Source organism: Colletes gigas, unplaced genomic scaffold (assembly GCF_013123115.1).
Source record: "Colletes gigas isolate AHSC1104 unplaced genomic scaffold, ASM1312311v1 Colletes_gigas_Sc00002, whole genome shotgun sequence".
NCBI classification, from domain to species: Eukaryota; Metazoa; Arthropoda; class Insecta; order Hymenoptera; family Colletidae; genus Colletes; species Colletes gigas.
In genome coordinates this window covers 1587085-1606991 of record NW_025106631.1, presented here as the reverse complement: position 1 = coordinate 1606991, position 19907 = coordinate 1587085, and the positions used below count along the sequence as shown (strand labels likewise).

Below are 19907 nucleotides of genomic sequence, written 5' to 3'. Positions count from 1 at the left end.
TTAAAAGCTCGGTACGGCCGGGGACTCCGACGGGGCGCTTGCCGAATTCCTCGGCTTGCAGACGCAACCGCTCTCCACGAGAACGTAATCCTGACCGGTCAAGGTCACCGGACCGAGCGGAATCACTAGAAACAGGTACGGCACGTACGTCTGCGTGCACTCGCCGTGGACCACGTCGCACTCCTTCGACCTGAAACCACATGGCAATGTCTCTGTACGCTTACACGGTACTGCCCGTCTCAATTTAAGGGGGGAACCTCGTGTAAAATGAAATTTTTGAGCATTTTTTTTTTTTTTGCTTAAATTGGTAGGCTTGTATTGAAATAACAGTTTTCATTTTTTTTTCGATTACCAACACACGATAAATTGTCAATTTGGCCGTATACTTGATAAGTTACAGTTTCTCAATGAGCTAAAGTAGTACTTGTTAATCGAAACTTTATGCAGCGATACTTGTTCCAACAAATTGTTTATTTTACTTCTCTTGCGCCCTAAATTCATAATATTAAAAATTCATTTTAAACAAATTTCTTTATACATTAGTTATTCTTTCACAGTACAGTCGTTTTGACTGCTTTTGGGCAATATAGGTATATACTAAGTTTTAGTCTTTCTAGTGTTGATCACGTCTGGGCAGCGTCTAGAAAACTGACTCCGGTGGAACTTGCGCGCGAATTTAGCGTAGCGTTCGAACGTCGAACGGTTCTTCCTCGAAACTTGTTCACGAGCATACCAGATACGCAGGTTTCGATCCTCGCCCACTGTTACTTTCTCAGCACGTCGCGCGGTCCGTGAATACGAGCTACGCGATTCAAATTCGAAATTCATCGAGGTCTATCGGCGGGTGGTCGCGGCGATTCGAATGTGGCACAGTAGGACGAACGGGTCTACGTACAATATCGCGTCCACGGCCAAGAACGAGCCTACTTTTGAACCGTTTTTCGGGTCGTCGTTTGCTCGAGCAATTATCGAGGCGGGCAAATTTCAACTTTGCTCGTCGCACGAAAGACGGTTCAAAAAATCGGTCGATCGAAACTGGAATTTGCGTTCGTCAGGCACGAATGAAATTTACTCGATTCTGTTCGGTTTTGAACTTTTTAAGGGGGGGAACCTCATGTAAATGGCCTGTCTTTCAAGAATTTTTTTTGAAAAATCCAATGCACAGATTCATTTAAAATTTGAAGTATCATTTATTAACGTTATGATGTAAAGAAAAATATTTTTTATAAATTTTAATTGTTAATAATAATGGTGCAATGGTGATTCAAAGTATAAGATGCTTTCTCACGCGAAAAACGTCGAAAAAATCGGTTTTTGATTTTTGCTACTACGGTGCACCCCACCAAAAACTCTGAAAAAATTCAGGGAGATAACCAATGACAATACGCATTTACAGTAATTATAGAAATCTAGTGTCTCGTAAGCTTCAATACGAAATCGGTATTTTTCTGCGTTTTTAATTTTTCACGCCTAGGATTAGGAATCAAAAAATCTGAAAAAATTCAGGGAGATAACCAATGACAATACGCATTTACAGTAATCATATAAATCTAGTGTCTCGAAAGCTTCGATACGAAATCCGTATTTTTCTGTGTTTTTTTTTCCTTTTTCAATTTTTCACACCTAGGATTTGGAATCGAAAAGTCGGAAAAAATTCTCAAACACGTATCTCGATAACCACAATGCACCAGATTTTTCTCATAATTTTTGTACTCGATTAAATAGGGGAAATAGGCAGAAATTCGTTGATCCGAATTTTCTCAATAACTACCCTTCCAAATAAGATAGAGGGTTAAAATTTGGCACAGAACGTTTTTTCTTGATGCTCTATCGATGGATCCATTGTATGTCACATTTGGTTCAAGGGCACATTTCACCCCCTTATTCGGCTACACCCTTTCAAATAAAACACTTAAAAGCGTTTGGAAGCTGCTGGTAACAAAATTCAAATACAATTCGGAGTGCAAAGGGTTAAACGGGGAACGGTGAATTTCAAAAAAATTGTGTACAATCGAATTAGGCGTACTTACTCGCAGACTTCGAACACGACCTGTTGCAAAAGATCGGGGAATTTTTGCACGATCGTCACCGGTTGGCCGCTGGTTAAGCTGACCCCGTACATGGGCGCCGTGGTGTTGTACCTCGTTTTGCATAATCTGGCTGGCGAACCGCACGTTTCTCTCGGCGAAAATGCTCGTCCTGCAGACAGAAGTAATCGTTCCCTTTAAGTAATTAACCCTTCGACATTTTCTGTATTTAAATACTCGTATAAATCTTTGCAGGTATTGTTTATATTCTCCTGAGGTAAATATTTACGATCGTCACGGTAAATGGGACATCGTGTGAACTTCTCTAGACAAATTGCCGTTTCATCCGGGACGACGATACGCTAATTCTTCCTTCGTTCTCCGTTACGATTACACCTCACTCGCACCAATGACCGTCTTCCCGTCTGAATACATGAATAAATAAACTCTAACAGTATCGAGGACCCGGGAGAGCATGACTCCTTCGTCGGAAGCGATCATGCACGTTACGTGGAACGCGGATGGAAAAATTCTTGGGGAGTCGTTAGACGGAAAAGTCAATTTGCGGCCCCGGAATCCCGACGATGGAACGAGGAGAATCGGGTGACTCGTTCGCGAGATCGGCGCCCTTTATTCGGAATTCCGTCGGCTCGTGTGTGTTCGAAACGACCAGTGGGTCGCCAGCGGATCCCGTTATGAGCAGAACGGAGCGATAACTGTATTGGCCGGATAACACGGTGCCTTATTACCGTCCTCCTGCATCGACCAAGCCATTGCCCAATGGACGCGCGTTGGAACAAAATTTCGAAACGTGGCCATCTTTACACGTTACACCAAACACATTACACGTACAAAATAACTTGTCTGTTTGCATTCTGTCAAAATAAGTCAAAAGGACCATCAGATAACACCTACAATTCAATGTTCCTCAATATGAAGAGTACACCTCCATTTTAAATATCTCGAGGGGGGAACGATTAGAAAATTATGTTGCATTCAGTCTTCGACGAAACAAAGTCAAATTTTATCCTAAATCTAATAATCACTCCATAGTTTCTTATTATAAAATAACTTTTTTTTTTTATTCATTTTAAAATACCACTATAATCAATTTTTACTAACGAATTAAAAACTAACTATTCCTATTATTAAATAACTTTTTTTTTATACCATAATGCTATTTCATAAGGATTGCATTGTATTTCATTTTAAAATACCACTATAATCAATTTTTACTAACGAATTAAAAACTAACTATTCCTATTATTAAATAACTTTTTTTTATACCATAAGGCTACTTCATAAGAATTTCATCGTGATTCATTTTAAAATACCACTATAATCAATTTTTACTAACGAATTAAATACTAAATATTTCTTTTTCTTATTATTAAATAACTTTTTTTTTATACCATAAGTAAAAAAAAAAATGAAAGTTGCAGTGGATGGCACTTTTTGTTTCGGTCGTAGATAGCTAGGGAAAGCGCCAGGAAAGTAGGCGACACTGCACGTTTTGTAGAACGAACTCTTTAATTCGACGAATCAAAGGTTAAACGATGACCGAAGCAACCGTGTATCTCGATTCTAAAGCTGCCATTTTATTTCTAATTAAATTGCATCGGTGCATCCTTCTGGGGCAATGGAATCTATTTCTTCTTCTTCTTCTTCATTAATCTCTCCTGGCTGATCAAAAGATAGTCATAACTCCTCGAGAAGCAACGTGACTTCTGCGGAGAACATAATCTACTTATGATTGGGGGTTGATGGGATAACTACTCTGCCTTCTGACTTCTGGATCTTCCTAGGGTAATTGATTGATCTACGTATAAAAGAAATTCCAATGCTTCTTGTAAATCTTATAAATGATCACTAGACTGCGGATGTTTAATCCTCAAAGAACTACAGAATGCATTTAATATGCAAAAATATAAGAAATACTTAAAGTAAGATACGAATTATTATATTTAGGGGTTGAGACTGTTGAGACAGCCCTCTGCGAAGCTTCCGTTTCATCAATTCTATTAATAAAAGTGTGAATTTGCATAAAGATCCGCGGTCTAATGTTCATTTTGTAAAGAAAACAGTCATCGATCTTTCCTTTTTGTTGCAGATAAATCGACGAGAAAAATGAGCGGGGCACGCAGTATCCCGCTACAGCGTTCCAAGGCTAAATACCGTTGAAGGTCAAGCGACTGATTTGACACTGAATGACCCGAATGGCAAAGGCTAATGAGTTTCCTCGCGGATAACGAAGCTCGTGATCAGCGAATTTCAAAGGCCACGACCCGATCGTGAAACACGCGCGGCGGGTGTTGTGGTCGCTTCGAACCAGGTTTTCGTGTCATAAGGACAGCCGCGTAATTCAAGGCTGCGAGGTCCCGGTACATCGCGCAACCGGTTGTTCCGATTTTTGTACATTTCCGAACGCGTCGTGCGTGAACGCGCTCGGAAACTCAATCGAATGGACCGTTCGCGAATCAGCGACTTGACGAGGTCTTAAAATGCTTTACAAAAGACAAATATCGTTAGAAAAATGTATTCAATTGTATGTGCTGTATGAAGGTATTACGAAATATCATTTTTAACGTAAGTTAAGCGAGGCATAACGGAAGAAAGTGTATGCTCGATGTCGAGCCACGCGATCGCATATTCTACCAGACGAAAGTTGCAAATGTAAGCGTTCGAATACTCCTACATGTTCTAGTCCCAAATTTGGCGCGCAAAAACTATTGTAATATTAAAAATATTTCATTTCGTTCGGCCCGGTGGGTGCTGTAATTTTCGGTTTGCTATCGTAACCGCGAGGATTCATTGAGATCGAGGCGCGTAACACTTCGCGTGGATCCCTCGTTAATGTCGAAGCAACGGTATCGCCGTGAAACATTCGCACGGCAGCGAATCCGCGGGAAACTACTTTTTACAAAAGCCACGAAGTCCCGGGAACGTTCGCGGGAGAAACGGCGGAGCATGAGAGCAGAATGTTTGCATATTACCAGGCACGGTACAATAACCTCGTAAAGCGCGCGTGAACGCGCTTCTCCTCGATAATACTCCCCAGCAGCCACCGTGATAATTATAAATTAATGGCACGACATCGTCGTTGTTTCGCTCGCGAGCATACAACGCTCAGGATAAGACGTTTCTACGGTTTTCTATTCGGGCGAAGCGACTAACGCGCTTACGATGGTTCGACGGGGATGTGGGTTATCGCTGTTCCGTGATTATTCGCGATCCAAGTCTGTTAAATCACTAAAAGTGCGCCATAAATGTACGCGATCTGATCAAAAAGTAACGAGAATCGAGAAGCTACCGTGCCTCCTACTAAAACGCCTACCCGATATTATAACAAAAGTTCATTATAAATAGGCTGCGGATCTTTCTGCAAATTCACATTTTTATTAATAGAATTAATGAAATCAGAGCTTTATAGAACTCTGTCTCAAGCCCTAAATATAATAATTCGTACCTTACTTGAAGTATTTCTTATATTTCTGCATATTAAATGCATTCTGTAGTTCTTTGAGGATTAAAATTTCCCATAAATGCATAAATATAATAATTCGTATCTTACTTGAAGTATTTCTTATATTTTTCCATATTAAATGCATTCTGTAGTTTTTTGAGGATTAAAATTTCCCCTAAAAGCATAAACATCCGCAGTCTAATTATAAAATTTCCAAATATTCTGTACGCTGTTCCAAGCTTTGATCATCGTAACGTTTCATTCCTCCAGGTTTTCCAACTCGCGATTGTTAGCAAGAATGCGTCGAATTAACATTGCTCATAAATCTTTAATCGAATTTAAGTCGGAAGAATGCGCAGCCAATTTAAAAAAGCGATATTGTTTTCATTAAATGAACGAAGAGTTTTGGACACTGGCGTGAAATTCCCTTCGTCAGTTTTCTCGGTTTGAAATGTTTCTAAGCAGTTATTTAACATTTCTAAGTAATAAATCATCTTATCAATTAACGCGAGTAACATGTTACAGAGGCAGTGATTCTTAATCACCGTGCCGCGAAGACGTCTACATTGTTCCGTGAATGATTGATAACAGATCTAAAGAATTCTTGTGCACATGAAAATACGGTCTTTGATCGCTGGAGCGAGGCAAAAGTAATAGCTTCGTCGAAAAGAGCATTGTACTTGATGTTTCGAACATATTGTAAAAGGGATTGATTATTTTGGTAATAATGTTTAATTCACAAAGAATTCTTACTATTTCATAATTTTAAAGATTATTGCTATAATTGTAAATATCGTTTTATGTTAAACTGTATGAAGGCTATGGCCATTGGATAATTGGCGAAGCGGTTTGATGGATTCTTGGAGAAGACTCGAGACTGTTTTTCGAAGAAGTGACCACCCGACCGTGTATTAAAAATGTTTCCTGGAACAACCTACCGTTTCGAGAGTTCTCAGCGATGGAGTAGCCCCCGTGTACCGCCTTGTAATTGTGCAGAAGCGCCTGCCTCGTCAATTCGGGATCGATCGTTCTAGGCTGATGGGACCTCGCCGTTCTGCTGCTCGCCCACAGATTCTTGTAACTTCTCGATATCGCGGCTCTACGACAGTCGTTTCGTTTATCGTAACGGTACAACGAGCAAAACAGAGAGATCTGACTCCCTCAAATTCCAGCTGACGGTCTCACGAGGGAACACTTACGACGGATATTGCATGTTATTGGGACCTATGCAGTCCGCTGGGTCCGTGAGCGCGTCGCCCCACACGTACTTCAAGCCCAGCCCGTTCCCCTCGCATTTTTTGGCTCCGTAGACGTGGCCACACGTCGTGATAACGAGGATCAGGCCGAGGTACCTGGACATCTGCAATTATAACAAAAACATACTGTCTGAATTAGTAGGCTCAAGTAGCCGTCACCTGAGAATCAGAATTATAGAATAAACAATTAATATAAACTCAAAGGTCGTGGTTTAATCAACTTTGGTAAACCTGCTTTTGAGAAAGGGAGATCCTCAATTAGTAGTCTCAAGTAGCCATCATCTGAATAACATTAGAATCAGAATTATAGAATAAGAATTAGAATCATAGAATAAACAATTAATATAAGATCAATGATTGTGGTTTAATCAACTTTGGTAAACCTGCTTTTGAGAAAGGGAGATCCTCAATTAGTAGGCTCAAGTAGCCATCACTTGAGGATCAAAATTATAGAATCAGAATCAGAATTATAGAATGAACATTTAATATAAGCTCAAAGGTCGTGGTTTAATCAACTTTGGTAAACCTGCTTTTGAGAAAGGGAGATCCTGAATTAGTAGGCTCAAGTAGCCATCACTTGAGGATCAGAATTATAGAATGAACATTTAATATAAGCTCAAAGGTCGTGGTTTAATCAACTTTGGTAAACCTGCTTTTGAGAAAGGGAGATCCTGATTTAGTAGGCTCAAGTAGCCGTCACCTGAGGATCAGAATTATAGAATAAACAATTAATATAAGTTCAAAGGTCGTGGTTTAATCAACTTTGGTAAAACTGTTTTTGAGAAACGAAGAACCTTATAGAAAACAGTCCGCAATTGGGGCAGCCTGTACATCGTGGAAAGAATGCGCGGGAAAGGACAGATCGTTTCACGTATCGGGAGCCTCTTCGAGGATGCGTATTAATGAGAAACTAATTACGCTCGGGAGCACGAGCGGGTGCTCATGAATAAAACAATCACAGCTGGCCGTGCACAGGGATCACGGTTAGGGGGAAACACGTTGTCGCCGCGACGGAAGTAAGACGGGTACTATTCGAATATTTTATGGGCAGTTAAGTCCTACGAATAAATTTCAAACATTTGAATAATTGGACATCGCTGCTTGTACATTGTTATCGAAGTCTCTTACGTTTCTTTATTTTTCAGAATGAGTATTCCGAACACTGGACTGCCAGCATCGACAATGAGCGTAATTTCGCGGACGTTGAACGATCGACTCCGAGTATTCTCCGTTATCGTTTCTTTTGGTCCGTGACTTCGCCACGGTTCTGTTTCACGGAACGCTGACACGCTGGCATCTCCGCGGCAAGGGAACGAGCAAGAATCTTTTTTTTCCCTTTCGAGCCTCCCGGACGATGGAGATCGTCGAGACGGGACGAGAGAGTGACGAACTCGATCGGTAATAACAATTAGCCGCGGCGAAATCGATATCCCATGTATAGCGTTCGGGGTTTCTGGGTTGCCGGGCTCGTGCAACTTCCGTTTGTCACGAGCTTGGACACGAGCGAAAGCAACGCGTCGATGCTCTCTAGAATTTAAGAATATTTGCTGTACACTTGCCCGGAAGCGTTGCACTCCACTCCGCAACAGTGAATCTAAATTCTACGGAACCATTTATAGGGCGAATTGGACCGTATGATCAGAAACACGTCTTTAAATTCCAACGAAAAATTAAAAAAAGATCAGGGGAAGCGTACAAGTCTGCGTTTTATAACGCTTTTCATATTAATATCGAATAAAATTTTCCTACGGCCTCTTTCATCGTGGTTTTTTCAAGTGTCACGCAAATTTATGGCCGCTGCTCGAACATTTTTGCTCTTGAGACTCTGTATAGAGAATAAAAGCTCTTTCAAACGAGCAAACGGAAGAGCCCTCGTGTTGATAGTTGCCTCGTCATTTGTAAGCAGATGGGTAGAATTTTATTCAAGCATAATGACGAATAAACGTATAACGATTTACTCTTTGTAATTTTTACCTTCTTTTTTATACTTTACGTCAACCGTCAACCGTTTTCAAACCTTTAAGTCGTCGAAATCGATCGTGATTTTCAAGACACGGAACGGAAGACGATTCGAGACCAGGAGAGGCCATCGCGGCAGAAAATTGCAACGTCTGGCAGAGACGATGAATCGCGCGTGGGAAAAGGAAAGGAAGGAAATCGTTAATGGGTAAGCACTCAAGGCTGGTCATTGGCCGTGACCGGTGTCGCGTATCTGTTTCTTCAGGAAGTCTCCGTCGTTCTCAGCGTTAATTCTCGCCACCGATTCGTTCGCACAGGTGACGTCTGAAATTGAATGCCCGGCGAATTTTTATCCGTTTCCTCGCAGACGGAGAATGTCCTTTGCATACGTAAATGAGAATAATCGCGCGTTTAACCCTCGTCCAACAGACCCCGAGTTTGAATCCACGCAAGCTATTTCTTTCAGAGTCGCGAAGCTTCCATTTTTGATAAATAATTTTATAATTATCATTGAACCAGTAATGAATGCACCGATCAGATAATATAATTGATTACTATATCGTCATTTGCATTTTCCAGGTTCATCACTGAATACAATGATCTATGGCAATATGACTCCCAGTGTCAAGAATGAGATCTACGTCGCTACAAACTTGGATCTTTTTCCTGTTCGAAGGGCTAACCACGGATTTAATACTGTAAGCTTTATATTATAACATAATACTAATTATAGCTAATATATTTCGGAATTAAATAGCCTATACTTTCGATCGAAAGATAGAGATCAACTAAACAAAACTCTTTCATCACTGCATCAGCGAATACAATGATCTATGGCAACATGACTCCAACATGACAGTGTCAAGAATGGGATCTACGTAGCTACAAATTTGGATCTTTTTCCCGTTCGAAGGGCTAACCACGGATTTAATATTGTAAGCTTTATATTATAACATAATGACAATTATAGCTAATGTATCTCCGAATTAAATAGCCTATACTTAAATAATTTTACGGGCGTTCCAGTATCATTGAACCAGTAATATAACTGATTACTATATCGTCATTTGCATTTTCCAGGCTCATAATTGCATTAGCGAATACAATGATCTATGGCAACATGACTCCAACATGACAGTGTCAAGAATGGGATCTACGTTGCTACAAACATCTTTTTCCAGTTCGAAGGGCTAACCACGGATTTAATATAGTAAGTTTTACATTATAACATAATAACAATTACAGCCTATACTTTCGACCGAAAGACAGAGATCAACCAAACGAAACTTTGTCTAGATTCGACAGGAATAGTAAAAGTTGGAAGGAACTAATAATCACTCGATCATACAGATATTAAAGAGCGTTCTCTCCGTCTCGCTTTCAGCCTTTTCCCAGTCTTCCTTCGACTTTTTCGCACGCGAGTCACGGCGCGTTGGCGCGAACGCGTTTAAAGCAGAACGGACACGCCGTGGCGTGTAATTGTCGATCCCGATATCGATCGCGGCATAACAGACGCGCGGATAAATATCAACGGGGTATTCGCGCGGCTCCGTCTACCCAGAGATTACATAACGGCGGGTCCCAGGCGAACGAAGACGAGACAAGTGCCGGGCAGCATGTGAGAATCGCTTGAACTTGAGATCGAGGTGAACTTCCACAGTTTTGCCGCGTTCGCGGGTAATTGCAGGATCGAGATGAACAATTGTTCGCGACTGCCGTAATTTCTCAGCTTGCTTGGGAACTTATTTTCCCAGCAGCAGTACGACGGAGTACTGTTAACGCGCTAACGAACGATGCTGGGAACAATTAACAGGACATCTTCGTTATCTTCGATCGGGGCAACGCTTTTCCAAGTGGAGCCTCCAGCAGAGGTCAAATCTTACTCGCTAATAACAAAAATTTTTCACTCATTCTATTGACTAGATTTTGAATTAATCTATATATTTTATTCGTCGTTCGCGTGTCCAAGAAATATTTATTAGTAAATAAAATTAGGGGAACACTCTATCCCTGTTTTTTTTTTTTTTTTTTAATTGAATGCTATGTAACCCTCTACAGGATTATTAGCAACGCATATAAATGCGTAATACGATTAGGCTATATACCTACATTGAGATTATCTGAATACACTTATCGATATTAAATTATATATGATTTAGATTAAATATATATGTAATAGCTTCTTTAGGAATTTGAAAATAGTCATTAGCGAGGAGATACTCGAGAAAGAACAGTGTTAACCGTGTAAGGGGGGAACCAATTTAATGAACATAGTTTGTCAATCATTACACTTCCGCCAACCTTAAACTGTGGCCATTGCCAAGATAATATGATGACTCTATCCCTGTTCAAAAGCGTCCGATGACGTAAAGATTCGAGTGATTTGTTACTGCCTCCGGGCATGCTCGACGAATCGTACGAGGTGAAAAAAAAGCTCGTAGGAAAAACTGTGTTTCCGGAAGTCGAGAGCAGATTCCTCCGTGGACCATGAGCGAGTCGCGCGGCCGATCCTAACGGTAAAGATGAATCGTCCAAAACGTTCTTTCCTCTCGCGTCGGTCTTTATCAGCCTTACGTTTATTCATCCTTGTCCCCGATAACGGTACAACCATTTCGGTGCTTCGTTTCATGAATAAATTATTCTAACTGTCAGCGACTTGTTACGGAGCTCGAAATTCCTTTCGCTCGGTCGCGGCTACCAACTCGCAGAAATGTCCTAGTCGGAGGCTCCGTCACCTTTTATAACCCAAATTATATTTGTCCAATCGCAGAACTACATAGCTCGAGCTCTCCGTTGATCATAAAAATCTTCTTCTTCTTCTTCTACTTTTTTTTTCGGTGCGAACACCATTTATCTCATAAAAATCTATTATCTGAACTTTTGCATCGTCTCAGGCCATTTCTTTATTCATTAACCCTCTGCACTCCTGCGTCGAATGTGACTCGACATCAGTTTTTATCTCAGGAACTCCTTTGTCGAGTCCCACTCGACATTTTATCAAGTCCAAACCAAAGAGATATACATTTGAAAATAACAAAATACAACGTAAATTTCAAATAAAACACTTAAAAGCATTGGGAGCAACTGGTAACAAGATTGAAATATAATTCGGAGTGCAAAGGGTTAACAAACTTTGGACGAACATCGAAACTTTAGTGTTTCATATATTTTGGGAATCACCGTATTAATAGGAAACAATGTTCAGCGGGTGTCTCGTGCAATTAGTGCTCATTAAGCGTATTCGTTGAACGCACTTAGGGATGAATTTACGAAGAAAACAGAAACAGAAGTTTCATTAGTTAGAAATGATATTTACTTAACTTTAAAGGTCTGGTAGAAGCTATTAAAAGTACATATAGTCCGTCAGAACGATAGACGATTGTAAAGCTATTGCTTAATAGCCACGAAACTTAAGAACAAGTGTTACCACGTTATCAGTCGAACTACGGATTGCATTTGTGAAACGAAATAGAAACAATAGAAAAGATTGAAATATAATTCCGTAACAGGGGAATATCTAAATCTTGCTCTGAATTAGTAATTATAGTTTCTCAGAGATTTTGCTCCGGATCTTTCTAACCAGCGATCCCAATTTCCTAGATCTTTAAAGATTTATGCATGCACCCGCCGTGTCGAACCACGTGGTGTTCGTTCATCAACGAATCTAAATTTTACAACCATTTAGCGCATTTCCGGTTGTCTAATTTGTTTTCTACCCGCCTGGGGGGGTTAATTTTCGTACAAGTCTCTCGATTTTAGCGCGTGTTTCGTTTAAATTCGACTCTGATCGAAACCAGGGTAGAGAATGCAATTTCTCGAAGGGTCAAAGGTTTAATTTCGTACTTTAATGCGTTATTATTTTCGATGGTGATCGAGATAGGTTTTTATAAAACTCACCGTCGCTCACCGCGAGGAAGATCGGACTCTTTTTAACACTGGTGCGTTTGAAACCTTTTCTCGGCCCGTTCGACGATGATGTGATCGACCACGCGTAGCATTAATCGATCGAAACGTTCGGTGAGTCGAGAGGGACGGGATCGAAACGAGGGCACACGGGTCTCTTAAACACTGTTCATGTCACTACACCGGATGTCGTGGGGTCGAACACCTCCTCCGTCCTCACAGGTGGATGTCCAGAGGTTGACTGTAGAATCGTAAGTAACCGCTCTCTGTGCTCCGTCGTTGCTGGATCGAAAGAGGGGATGGGACGAGAAATATCGGCCCCTATTCCGCCACGAAATCGTCTTTTTTCTCCTGTTGGAGAAAAAGTTGAACGAAAGAGGGTAACCGGGGACGTCCCCCTCCTTTTTCACCGAGTTTCGTCAGAACGCCTGCTTCGTGAACTCTAAACCCATTCAATAGCTTTTCTCCAGGTAGTCGATACATACCCAAAAATAAAATATTTTGTACACCAATTAGTTCTGGATTACTAATGTTATTAACACGATAATTGCCACACCATCTTTTCGAATCGTTACAAGAAAATTAAGAATATTGAATAGTTCGATTATTCATTTGTTATTTTATAGAAGTATCGATCACCGGTGACCATTGTGGCAGTCAACGTGTTAAAGGCGCTGTGTATATCATTTTTCCCTAAACTAATAACTTTTATCAAATTAATAATTGTATTAATAATTTTAATTTTATTTCCAATTTTAAAATCAAACTTACATCCTTTAACATATATTATAATTTTAAGTTTTTATTGTTAATTAATATAGAATTAAATTTAAATGTTTATGTATATATAATTTTCATTTCAATAATTGGAGGTTTAATAATTATATTTAAATATGAATTATATTCAATTTTATTAATAATTATTTGTGTAACTCATGGATACAAAAATTATATACCAATTAATTTTTTAGACAATATTGCATTTAAAGGACCGGAATCTTCAATTATTTCAATTCATATATTTCCAAATTGAATTTTTACTTTTATTTCAATTACTTATTTAATTTATTGTTTAAATTTATCTCCGTGGCGGAGAAAATGATATACACTGGTTGGAAAAAAAATAATACGATCGTTCAGATTACATTACCTTTATACTTATTTTTCAGTAATGATATTATCGTACAAAGTATGCATTATTTTTAAATTAACAATGAATATAACAAATTTTCTATTTCGTGTGTTCGGAATTACTTGCATTAGAACTATTACGGAATATTCTTTTTGCACAGAGTCGAAGGATACTGCCAACTCTGACAAATTCATTTACGCACTGGATGGTTATACATTCTTTTGCGCGACCGCTTGTAATTCGTACTTAAATAACGTCTCGAGAAATGCAATGGCTTTCGAATTTGTAATTAGTCGAAAATCACTGCATTTCCGATGTTTCGATACTAATTACAAGGAAGCAAGAACAATGTCGAAAACGCTTTTCCATATCGAGACCAAACACCGAGAATAATACTTGTAAAAAAGCCTCCTTTGATAGATTGAACGATTAAAAATAATGATTACCTTAATGATACATTTCTTGCATGTTTTAATGATTACAAGTGTAAATGATATCTGGCAAACTTCCTATTTACTCTAGGAACGACAGATTGATGAAGTATATCGCATATTGCAAGAAACAACACTCATTAGTTTCTAATACAGTAACCATTAGGTATCGAAGTAACTTTCACAAACTGTACTTCTCATATTAAAATAAGAGATAGTGTTTTTTTTTTTTCACGAAACTTTTGACGGACATGTGGAAATCGCAGTCTTATAGATACTAAGTATTAAAAAAATCGTAGCCGTTACTTAGTCGACAAACTGGCGGAATTAAATGCAATCGGTTACCAATAAGAACGAAGATCGATCTCGTCGTTCGTAATTTTGCATTAAACAAGTGGGAACTGTACCCAACATGTCTTGTGTTTAAAAGTAGATCGCTTACCCCACTTAGAGAAGCTTGTGTGTCTGTGTGTGTGTGTATGTCAATGATCGTTTTTATATTTCACTTAACTAAACGTATCGGTTAATAATATTAAAACATTTACATATACATTTTACATATGCTTACTCAGTCGTCAAACTTAATGGAATTGACGCTAGTATCTATTTGACCGCCGCGGTAACTACCACGTTTTTTTTTCGTCTTTTCATGACGAAATGATTTTCCTCTTGTATGTTTCAGGTCTTGATTAGCTTTCTCTCCCCAAGAGCCACGTGCGCCTCTCTGTCAAAAAAATTATATATGTTCTCTTCCCATACTAATGTATACATACGTAGACGACTCGATTACTTCAAACTAACTGACCCCTCACCTTTATACACAATTCTTATCATCAATCGTCAAACGTTATTTTTTTATTTTGTGGCGACGTGCTATCGAATGATTTTTTTCTATCGAAACCACCTCTACCACCCCTGAATCCACCGCGACTACCTCCCCTTTCGCCATCCTTGTTACCCCATGATCTTCTAAATCCGTCTTTACCACCTTCGTTATCGTTTCCACCCCACGATTTTCTGTTATCGAACCCGCCTCGTCCACGACCGCCTCTATCGCCACCACCGCGACCGCCTCTGTCACCACCGCCACGACCACCCCTGTCCCCGAAACCACGACCACCCCTGAATCCACCGCGACCGCCGCGACCATCTCTGTTGTCACCGAAACCACCGCGACCACCCCTGAATCCACCACGACCGAAACCTCTACCCCCGCCACCGAAACCACCCCTTCCTCCATGCTTCTTAAAACCACCCTCCTCTTGATCGTCCTCCTAGAACAAAAGAGAAACTCAGGTCAACCGCCGTTCTTTCAACAAACGTATCGTACACGAATAATTTTTTCAGTTCGTTTCCCCTAAAGGAACATTTCAAAAGGGGGTCGGTGAATGCACGGAAACATGGTCTCAAGCTTTTCATGAAACGGCGAGTGACCTGCGCTTCTCGAATGTTTCCAAGCATTTACCTTTGCCTCAAAAGAATTGTTAGCCAATTTGGGATCCAAGTCTACCCGCTCGTCCATTACACGACGGAACGGAGTCTTTTTTTGCTGCTGAACATAAAATTTCACGAATAAAAGTTACGTTTAAAATAATTTATGGTGCTATCGTTATGAACATCTATAATATAACTGACTATATCAATATATAAGAACCAGAATGTTCAACAATTATAATATTCAAAATCTTTTTTTTTTAATATGAATGTATTGGAATAAAATGTACCTTATCGCCATTGAAGCTGTTGCTTGCTTTTACAAAATTGCTGTAGTTGTTTTTATGAGCGGGTGCAGACTGTTCTTCATTTTGTTGGTCTACTTCTTTGTGTTTCTTCTTCTCAGCTTTACCTAGTGCTTTTTGCGGAGGTACTTTCTCCTCTGCCTCCTCGTCTGAATCGCTTTCCTCGGAATCGGAATCTTTTTTAGCTGCTACTGGTTTTGGAGTTTTCACATTAGGTGCTACTTTTGGATTTTCATCCTCCGACGAGTCGGATTCCGAGTCTTCGCTGGATGCTTTCTTCTTAATATTTGCTTTCGCTGCTGTTTTTGCAAGTGCAGGTGTAGGCGCTTTGGCAGGCTTTTCATCCATAGACTCATCAGAGTCATCGGAACTGGAAGACTCTGCTTTCTTTGCTACCGGTTTTGTTACAGGTTTTTTAGCTGGTTTTTCATCTTCTGAATCATCAGAATCATCACTGGATGATTCTGTTTTCTTAGCCGCAACAGGTGGTGTAACCAACTTAGCAAGAGCGGGTCTCTTAGCTGGGGGTTCATCATCTTCGCTGCTATCATCGCTCGAAGACTTTTCTTTCTTGACAGGACCTCTTTTTGTAGCTGCCGGTGTTGGAGGAGCAGATTTTTTAGTCGGAGGTGCATCTTCTTCGCTACTATCCTCACTCGAGGAAACTTCTTCCTTCTTAATAAGGGGTTTCTTTTTTACTGCTGGCGTTGGAGGAGCAATAGGTTTCTTTGGCGCTTGGTCGCTACTTTCTTCGCTAGATGAAGATTTCCCCTTTGTAACAGTTTGCTTTATCGTTACATTTTTACTTTTCTTTACGAGCTTCACAGGTTCTTTCGTTTGTTTAGCAGGCTTCTCTACTTTTGCCTTAACCTCGACAGCTTTTGGCGTTTGTTTCGGAGTAAATACAGTTTCCGAAGAATCGGAATCGTCACTAGATTCCTCCGACGAGTCATTGGAATTTTTGGTTGCCTTGTTTTTCATTACCGGCGTTTTGACTCCAGATACAGCAAGCACTGGTTTTTTAAGTATTGGCTTAACAGGATTTTCATTACTTTCACTACTATCGTCGCTTGATGATTTCTTTTTACTAGGCACAGCTTTTGCTTGCACTTTTGCAACTGGTTTTGCAGTTATACTCGCTTTAGGTGCATCATCATCGTCTGAATCAGAATCATCGTCCGAGGATTCCTCCATTTTAGTCACTTGAGCTCCTTTAGGGGTAGATGCTGTTTTTGGTTGTACAGTTTGTACCTCTTCTTCGTCCGATGAACTATCATCCGAACTCTCTTTTTTCTTTACAAGCGGTGCCTTAGACGGTGTTTTAACTATAGGCTTAACTTTAGCTGCAGCTTTTGGAGCTGGCTTTTCATCTTCGCTGGAGGTATCGTCAGAAGATTCTTGATTCTTATTATTCGTTACAGCATTAATCGCGACCTTGCCATTTACTTGTGGCGTCTTATTTGGTGCTTCATCTTCGCTTTCTGAACTTGAATCTGAACTACTGTCTTTTGTTTGAGCTTTAACGTTCAACTTCTTAGGGGACGTTTTTTGAAAATACTGAAATACTTCTAATATCGTTGGTGCCCCCTTCGGAAGTGCGGGCTGCGAAAAAAAAATAAACAAACATGAACGAAGCTGTAACCACTTTTACGAAGAATCCGATATTTACTGATGCGAGTAATGTACGGATCGAATAATATTAATCGACAGTGGTAAAAGGAAATAAATATCGCGGTGGTCAAGTTCGAATTGAAGAAATATTCGAAATATAAAATAATGAAGATATTTCGCCCACGTGGTACGACGGAATGGCGGCACTTCATACGCCGCATGGGCATCGGCACTATGAAAATCGATGAACAAACGTATATATATATAAAATCTTTCTATAATCTTACCGCCTTTGTTTTCTTCTGGAAAACCTTCGCCAAAGACGCGTCTTTTTTCAGTAAATAATCGTAGATAAGTGCAGAAACGCTTAGATCTTCAGTGGATGCCATAATGGACGCGTGTGCGAATATCTTGGTCAATTAGCCGCAATTGAATGCACGATTTACACACTGTCCGCTCTCGTGTGAACAGCGCTGCGATCAAACATAAACTGAATAAACCTTAGATGCGTCACTCGTCTACAATAATGTATTTGTTTGCAGAACGCTGGTATGTGAATCAATTTTGCTTTAATATCATGTTTAAATGAAGTTATTCTGAGAAACATGAACGCAGAAAGGATCAAGTTCCATTAGATTTCCAAACGGAGTTCGTAGAAAAGAAAGGTTAAGTACCATTTATTTACGCTTTCCATGAACGTTTCTTTCTAAACTACTATTAGTTCGTGCACTTTCTGAAAACCAATCAAATATTTCTATTTTCTGATTGGTGAAATATCGGTCAGTAGGCAGTGTATTGGACGTTTTAAAAATGATAAACTGCCTTCGGTCGTAACCAGTTGAGCATAACATTTTTGAACGAAAATTTGCTTTGTTTAATTGTTTTTCGCGGCAATCATTTGTAAATAATGACGGAGACTCTGCAGAAAATGAGATCCATTACACTGAAAGGTTCGGCAGAATTAGTGAAACAATATTTACGTAAGTTCATCGATTATTTAGTAATTTGTTCGAATGTGTTCGCTTGGAGTCTCGGAGGAAACCTTCGTCCAACGGATCGTTCTTTTTGTTACAGATTACGGGGTGAACAGCATTTTATACCAAAGAGGCATTTATCCGCCAGAAACGTTCGAGCCTGTTGAACACTTTGGCTTGTTCGTTTTAATGTCAACGGACTCGAAAATTAAAGGATTTTTGGATACTGTTCTCGGTCAAATTCAAGAGTGGCTCGTGCAACGAAAAGTACAAAAAATAACGCTCGTTATAACAAATGTTAATACTAAAGAAGTTTTAGAAAAGTGGGACTTTAAGGTCGATTATGAAGGTCAAACTACAAATGGTACAAACGATAGTATAAATAAGAATCTTCCGGAAGTGGGAACAAAAGATGTAAAGACTATACAAAAGGAGATCCGTGAAGTGATACGTCAGATCACGGGTGAGTTCTTGCGTTCGAAGTTTTGTATTCCGTTTGACATCGCGCAAGCTAATAAGAAGTATCGAGGTTGTAAAACTTTTGTCTCGCTTTATTATGTTTCAGGCACAGTGAGTTTCCTTCCATTATTGGATTGTTTATGTTCTTTTGACATCTTGACGTATACAGTACCCGATTGCGGTATTCCAAAAGAATGGGACGAAACGCAGCCTGTTTTCATTGCTAATAGTCAAGAAGTTCAGTTAAGATCATTTTCAACTTCTCTTCATAAGATGGATACCATAGTTAGCTATAAGAACCTTTAGGATTATGTTATTTTATCGCCTGTGTTCGTTGAAGTGTATATACGAGGTCCATGTTAATTACAACATTCTTAGTAATATTTAACGTTACAAGATATTATTTAAATTTTACTTTGTATGAAAATTGTCATGCTGTATCGATGATTGTATTATTTTCCAGACTTTGCATGTATGTATCAACATTACTATTGTCCGAGAATGGTTTTATAAGAATATATTTTTTGATATTAATTCGATTTTTCAGCTTATTGTGTACTAGGCGAATGAAATACATACGATGTGTCCATTCTTTTAAATGCAACAGTATACTGTTTACAATTATGGGACATGCATACTGAGACACCAGTGTTTCTTTACTACAGATAATGGGTGAAATAGTAAAGTCATTGATAATGTATCAAATACAGCAGAGTTTTCACAATTGACGCTACAGTAAGGTTTGAAGAAACTTTAATTATACAATCACCTGTACAAAAATTTAAGAATATTACATTTTTTTCAATTTCCACAATCGTAAAACACGAACTACGAGTGAAAGACTATTTTCTTTATTCTGCAATCCAATAACAGTAACTTGACTAAAATTATTATCGAAAAATACAGAGCATTTATATTTCTACTATCTTCATTTAGAGTAAATATAGCATTTA

At 39.4% G+C, this 19907-nt stretch overlaps 3 protein-coding genes across 5 annotated transcripts; 1 reads left to right on the top strand and 2 right to left on the bottom strand.

Moving 5' to 3' along the window:
* Positions 1 to 12947, bottom strand: LOC122401481. Its single transcript, XM_043403635.1, has 5 exons — positions 12603 to 12947; positions 6690 to 6850; positions 6429 to 6589; positions 2031 to 2199; positions 1 to 190 (listed from the first exon to the last, which is right to left on the bottom strand). The coding sequence occupies exons 2-5, from the start codon at positions 6848 to 6850 to the stop codon at positions 1 to 3; spliced, it is 681 nt and encodes a 226-aa protein (XP_043259570.1). The 5' UTR covers positions 12603 to 12947.
* Positions 12948 to 13810: 863 nt separating this feature from the next.
* LOC122398597 (nucleolar protein dao-5) lies at positions 13811 to 17936 on the bottom strand. 3 transcript variants are annotated; one of them, XM_043398654.1, is made up of 4 exons: positions 17809 to 17936; positions 15896 to 17512; positions 15637 to 15723; positions 13811 to 14895 (listed from the first exon to the last, which is right to left on the bottom strand). In XM_043398654.1, the coding sequence occupies exons 1-4, from the start codon at positions 17908 to 17910 to the stop codon at positions 14740 to 14742; spliced, it is 1962 nt and encodes a 653-aa protein (XP_043254589.1). In that variant the 5' UTR covers positions 17911 to 17936; the 3' UTR covers positions 13811 to 14739. The 3 variants fall into 3 exon arrangements, with proteins under 3 accessions (XP_043254589.1, XP_043254598.1, XP_043254579.1); XM_043398663.1 differs by having other exon boundaries at positions 15637 to 15720; XM_043398644.1 differs by lacking the exon at positions 15637 to 15723 and adding an exon at positions 14984 to 15445 and having other exon boundaries at positions 14753 to 14895.
* A 451-nt stretch (positions 17937 to 18387) lies between these two features.
* LOC122401473 (mitotic spindle assembly checkpoint protein MAD2A) lies at positions 18388 to 19274 on the top strand. The gene is made up of 3 exons (XM_043403623.1): positions 18388 to 18501; positions 18596 to 18958; positions 19061 to 19274. The coding sequence occupies exons 1-3, from the start codon at positions 18429 to 18431 to the stop codon at positions 19258 to 19260; spliced, it is 636 nt and encodes a 211-aa protein (XP_043259558.1). The 5' UTR covers positions 18388 to 18428; the 3' UTR covers positions 19261 to 19274.
* The last annotated feature ends 633 nt before the right edge of the window (positions 19275 to 19907 follow it).